The following is a 6,566-nucleotide window of genomic DNA, read 5'->3' on the forward strand; positions in this document are numbered from 1 at the left end:
GTGAGCGAGCTCAGCCTCAGCTCTATGGTCACGTGACGCGGAGAAGCGTCCCATTAAAGCCGCTCCTGTGGACTCAGAGAGGAGCAGACAGGAGGCACAGCGGGTCGGAACCGGCAGGGACATACCGGGACAGACCCTGGAAGGAGGACAGGTAGTGGACAGGTGGAGGACAGGAAGTTTTATTAAACTTTTCCTGAACTTAAACTCAGTCCAGTCCCTCCTCAGACCGGGACAACGATGCGTCCCGGAGCGCGTCCCGGCTCCAAGCGGCGCGTGAAGACGCACTGAGGAGCTGAGACCGCAGCAGTCCTGGTATTGGTCCTGGTCCGGGTCCGGCAGCAGCATGCCCCGGCCCGGCAGGAACACGTACAGCGAGCAGAAGCCTCCGTACTCGTACATCTCCCTGACGGCCATGGCGATCCAGAGCTGCCCGGAGAAGATGCTGCCGCTCAGTGACATCTACAGGTTCATCATGGACCGGTTCCCCTACTACCGGGACCACACGCAGCGCTGGCAGAACTCCCTGAGACACAACCTGTCCTTCAACGACTGCTTCATCAAGATCCCGCGCAGGCCGGACCAGCCCGGCAAGGGCAGCTTCTGGGCTCTGCACCCGAACTGCGGAGACATGTTCGAGAACGGGAGTTTCCTGCGGCGCCGGAAGCGCTTCAAGGTGGGCGGGGTGCAGGTGTCGGACCCTCTGAGCGGGCCGGGGACGGAGTCCCTGCAGGGCCACTACCTGCAGCAGCAGGCCAAGCTGCGGCTGAGCGCGCTGCAGGTCCAGGTCCCGGTCCCGACCGGGTCCACCATGAGCTCCGGCTTCAAACCCCCCTTCACCATTGAGAACATCATCTCCAGAGAGTACCGGATCCCGGGGGGGTTGGCTGCCTTCCCCAGTGCCGGGTACCCGCTGCACCCCCAGCTGAGCCCGGCCTGGACCCACATGTACGGCTCGGGGGTGATGGAGTCTGCGGCCCCCCTCTCCGTGGCTCCCCCTGGGGACTACTCGGCCTACGGCGTGCCGCTCAAATCCATCTGTCATCCGGTCCCCATCAAACCCCCGCCCGGTCTGCCGGGGCTGCCGGTCCACATCCCGGCATTCCTGGCCAACTCGCCCCGGTCCATGAGCCCCCCCTCCCCGCAGACCGGCCGGAGCAGCCCGGCCGCCCCCCCTCCCGAGGCTCTGCGGTCCGCAGTGACGGTGCACTGACCTCTGACCTCGGTGGACCAGGACTGTGGCCCCAGGATTTTAGGACAGGCTCCGTGGACCCGGTATTGTCGGACCGGCTCGGTTAAGGTCCAGGACATTCGGACTTGTTCCGTGGATCACGCCGTGATGACGTGTTTGTGTTTTCGGTCCAAAGTACAAAGAAAAAGGCGGTAAAACAAAAGTTTCTGTTTGATGTTTAGTGTTTGATGTTTCCTCTTGTGCTGTTTTAGATCAAAGAGACCGACCTGAATGAAGCTAATTCTGCACTTTGTACAAAATCATCTCAGTCTAAATGTTGTGATGAAACTCGCTGCTGGTTCTGGTTCTGTTGCTGCATGCTGCCGGCTCCGGGTCCGGGACCGGGTCCGGTGCTGGACAGGACCAAAGCCTGAACCTGGAGCAGGTCTTTGATCCTCTGTGTTGTTTTCTGCTCGTCCATTAAAGCCTCGTGACAAAAGAGAGAAAAACGTGAGTCGGGTTTTAATTTTTAACAGTTCTTTACAAATAATGCGCTTCTGCTGAAATCTATTCAATATTTCTACAAAACATTTGTTAAAGGTCCAACAATGTTTAAAAAAATTTTTTAATATAAAATATATAAATTTGTTCACAGCTGAAAACTCAACAGTTTATTTCTGTTTGTTTTGTTTAAATGTTTAAATCAAATAATTTTAATAATCACATTCATCTGACCAGAGTTTATTTGATTTATTTGATTTTGGGTAAAATGGTGAAATTTTCAGCATAAAATTATTTTAAAACATATTTTGTCAAATAATTGAAGATTTTATTTCAGTTTGTTTTTATAATTTTGTTTAAATGTTATTTTATTTTATATAAATGTTGGTTTTATTTATTTATTACCACAAAGAGGCACACATATTAACAATAATTTTCAATTATTTCCCGTTTTTTTTAAATAAAATTAAACTATAAAAACAATTCAGTAATTTTAAACAATCAAAGTAAAATACAGATTTTAGAGTTTAATCTCATTTCTTCAGATTTCTCCTCAGTTTGATAATTTTTTCATGTTTCATTTTAGTTTTAAAACATTTGTGATAAAATAATTTGATGTTTGATAAATCTAATTTTGAGTCTTTAAATTATTTAAGAATATTTACAGTGTTACTTCTGAAAACAAAGCGTCAAAATTTAATTTTTACATGAACATGAATTCTTATAATTTAAATATAATTAATCATTTTATAATTCATAATTTATTAAATTCATTTAATTATAGAACAAACAAAACTAAACAATAAAAATGGTCTCAAATTACACAACAATAAATTTATCTTTAAATTTAACTTCCTGTTGGCAGTGAGCAGCATGTCCAGCAGTCTGAAACACGGGGACAACCTGGACGGGTGTCCAGTCCACAGTAAGTCAACCGTCCACACCTCGGGACAATTTATGAACACATTTTTGGTCTGTGGGAGGAAACAGTACCCAGAGAGTAGACAGGGGGCGAACCTACGACCTGCTGGCTGCGAGGCGACCGCTCTAACCGCTGCTCTCCCGTGTAAATGTTATGTTTTCATGAATAAAGATAAACACTCAGCTGACTTTTGTCTTCCAGTCTGAACTGGGCTGCTTTGTTTTATTTCAAGTGGTTCTGGAATAAAATCTGTTCTGGTTTCTGTAGAACCTGTCTCAGAGGGAGACCCTGACGTGGTCCACCATGCTGGGGATGGCTCATCCTCTGAATGCTTTAGAACTTTGATCAGTTTCTACACATCAGAACCAGAATCTGTCTTGGTACAACTGATGTTTCCATGGCAACCACACAGCCAAGTCTGTCTGAAAACAGCTGAAACAACAGCCAACGCTCTGTCCTGCATGTCTTTAAACTTATCAGACTGGACCTGAGCTGATTGACCAGACCCCAGACAAGTCCAGCAACCCTTCAGACCAGAGTGGGACCACAGCTGGGCCAAAAGAAAAATCCAAATCCACAATCAGGTCTGAGTCCGTCTGATTGCAAGTCCAAGTTCAGATTCAGTCCAGATTTGAGTGCAGATCTGATCCCAGGTCAGGGTTTTAATCTGACCCAGTCTCTTCCAAGTCTTTCAGCTGATCATGGATCTGCAGTTCTTTGTGAATTTGAGCTTAACGTCTACGCAGAAACCCAGAAGTCAGAGTCCTCTGACCTCATCTTCAGGAAGTGCTTCACTTCATGGATGATGGTATCTCATGAACACCTGAAGGCGTCGGCTGACAGAAACTCTGCACCGACCTCTGGAGAGTGTTTATGAAGGCCGGTCCGGATCGACCTGGTGAGTATTTGTGAAGGCTGGTCCGGTCCACCCAAGACAGTTTCTGGTCCACCAGGAGACAAACGGACAAGAACTGGTTGGAACCAGATGGCAGGGGTTTCAATTCAATTCAATTCAATTCAATTCAAAAATACTTTATTAAGCCCACAGGGAAATTATTTGTTGTAGTAACTCGTTATCCTCATTTCATTAAGAGATGTTATAGATACTGATGGCTGTAGACAGGAAGGATCTCTTGTAAAGGTCCATCCCACAGTGGATCCTAAGAAACTGGCTGCAGATGCAGTCCGATCCATCCACCCAGACTCGGCTGGCATCTCAGTTCCCCCGGCCTGTAGGACCACCTGAATGCCGGGCAGAACTCCTCCCAGAGCGATGGCCACTCCTCCCAGCAGTCTGCCGAGCTCCTCGTCGCTGTGGACAGCCAACTGTAGGTGCCGAGGGACAATCCTGTCCTTCCACTGTCATGAGCCTTGTTTCCTGCTAGTTCCAGGATCTCAGTGGTCAGGCACTCGAGCACAGCTGGCAGGTAGATGAGAATGCGTCCACAGAACATCCTTTTCAACTCACTTGAGATTTGGGGCTGTAGCTGAGATATTATTTGAGCTTTTGAGATGTTAATCAGCTGCTGGTTGTGGAAAACTGCCTTGTTGCCATGGTTACACATCATAACAAATGTCCAAAACTAAAAAAGTTTCAGTAAAAATCCATCCAGCTGCACAGCATCCGATACTAGAGGAAACAATCATCCAAAAAATGTGATTTACATCCAGAAAAAGAGGAATTAAAGTTTCCAAAAGCAAAATCTCAGAATGAAAGTAACAGAGCTGCTCCAACATGCAGCCACCTTGAGCGGTGCAATTCTAGAACAATGAAGAATGAATGAACAATTTATTGGTTTGAAGGCTGCTGCGAGTTCAGTTTCAGCAGAGTGAAGCTGAAGATTCATCTATCAGCTGAATGTCGGCTGCTTGCTCTGAACTGGCTGAAATTAATCACGATGCCTTCATTGCAGCTCGTTATTTGGAGGCTTCGGGAGGAGCCATGACAGTGAAGTGTCATCAAACGGTAACTAGCAGAGTTCTGAGGGGAAAGATGAACGCGTTGGCACACACAGTGCCACTCCCCCCCCCCGAATAAGATGATGAAATACAAGGAAAGAAGGACACAAATTATCAGTTTATTTTTATTTTTTATTCACCAAACATTGTTTATCATGTAAAACCACAAACCTTCACCAGTGCATGTCAAAGTAGCTAAAAGTGGAAAATGTTGGAAAAATAAAAATCTTTCTGTCCAGATGAGCTCCAGCTCCCAGAACACTTTCATTTCATTACTCTTCACATTGATTCAGAAAAGTCTGGAACTGTCTTTTATTTGAACACATAAAAGTGTCCAGTGATGGGGTTCCTCGGGGACGTGGCCCCCTGTCACACCTGAAGATGATTGGATCTGTAGATTTATCAATTTATTCTTCAAAATCTGTTAATTTATAGGAAACCATCATGGTTCAGGGAGGGAGACTATCTGCAGTTTGTTCTGATGAGCAACCATCACCCCCCCCCCCCCCCCCCCCCCCCCCCCCCCCCCCCCCGTTGTTTCACCTGTGGTGGACTTTAAAAAGTTCCGGTTTTACGTTCATCACAACCTCAAGGTGTGAATGTTTATAATTCTCACCACCGAGAGCCAGTTTTCTTCCGTACATTTTTCAGCACACAACTCGTTCATCACTCTTTGTTCTATTTCAGCGATGCTTCTGTCAAAACGTTCGGCTCATTCAGGACGTTTCGGCTCTAACTTTTAGTATTTGTGTTTACTTTAAGAAATATTTAGCTTTGTCGGCCATGTTTTTCTCATTGAAAATGAATGGAGCTCTCTTCACATCCTTCAAACGTTGTGAGCTGCTTAAAACCTTTAGCTGCTCATTTCAGCTTCCTTCAGCTCCTTTCTGTTGATTTCATTTGTTTCTGCTTTTTAGCTACTTTTTAGTTTTCTGATATATTGTTTTCTGATTTCAGTCTTTTGTGATTTTCTTTCTAATTTAAACTTTACATGCTCCTTTCAGCCACATTTTGCTAATCTCAGCCACAGTTTTTAGCTTTTCGTTTACTTTTTTATTTAAGCTTTTTTCTGCACTTTTCAGTTTTTTTTTTGTTAATTTTTGATTATTTAATAATTTATTCATCCTCTCTGCCCATCTCAACTTTCTTCTGTTCATTCCTGCACTATTCGACTGTTTCTACATATCTCAGCTGTTTTATGTTCTTGCTTTCAGCAAACGTCAGCTGTTCAAAGTGAGGAAACTTTTTCATCCTGGTTTCATCTTCATCATCTTTCAGCACTACTAAAACAGATTAATATTAATGTAATGGCACACCTTTGGTTTCAAAGTATCTTCAGTGTATCATTAAAGTTCATGCTCAATAATCCAGGTAAAAAAAATCCAACAATGTTAAGTCAGGTCCTCTGGACGGTTTCTTTTTGATTGAAACATTTTGACTTTTATCCTAAAGATTGAACTTTGTTGTATTATTATACCTGGATTATTGAGCAGGAACTTTGATGTTTTGAACCGTTGGCCACGACTGCCTCAAACGAGTCAGCAGGGGAGAAGGCGGATTACAGAAACCACCAGAGCACCATGAAACTGGTTGATCCACCAGTGGACCCACCCCTCCACCAGGAAGGGAAGCCGTGCTGGTGGAGCGGGCGGCGTCCTGTGGCCTTGCCTATCTGGAGGTCAGGACCTCCAGGAGAGTGGGGCCAGGGAGCTGGGAGCGGTGGCAGGAGGGGACGACGTGCCGTGCGAGCAGGCAGTGTCTCGCTAGAATACTGGACCACATGTGAAGGTGTTATTTATAAGACTGAGTTTGCTGTGGCTCCTCGGACTGATGAAGTCTTTTGGATGAAAGACAAAACTTTTCAACAAAAAGAAACCGTCCAGAGGACCTGACTGAACTTTAATGGATCTTCAATGTATTTCAGGAAATAGTCCTGACCACCACGTATCTGATTACTCTGGAGTTTTTTCTCATCCATCCATCCATCCATCCATCCATCCATCCATCCATCCATCC

At 45.5% G+C, this 6,566-nt stretch overlaps 1 protein-coding gene across 1 annotated transcript; it reads left to right on the top strand.

Annotated features, from left to right (window-relative positions):
* The first annotated feature begins 343 nt into the window (after window positions 1-343).
* On the top strand, window positions 344-1,210 carry LOC119430287 (forkhead box protein B1-like). Its single transcript, XM_037697733.1, has one exon. It carries the CDS (start codon window positions 344-346, stop codon window positions 1,208-1,210), a length of 867 nt encoding a protein of 288 aa, XP_037553661.1.
* The last annotated feature ends 5,356 nt before the right edge of the window (window positions 1,211-6,566 follow it).

Source organism: Nematolebias whitei, chromosome 2 (assembly GCF_014905685.2).
Source record: "Nematolebias whitei isolate Nwh7 chromosome 2, NemWhi1, whole genome shotgun sequence".
Lineage (NCBI taxonomy): Eukaryota > Metazoa > Chordata > Actinopteri > Cyprinodontiformes > Rivulidae > Nematolebias > Nematolebias whitei.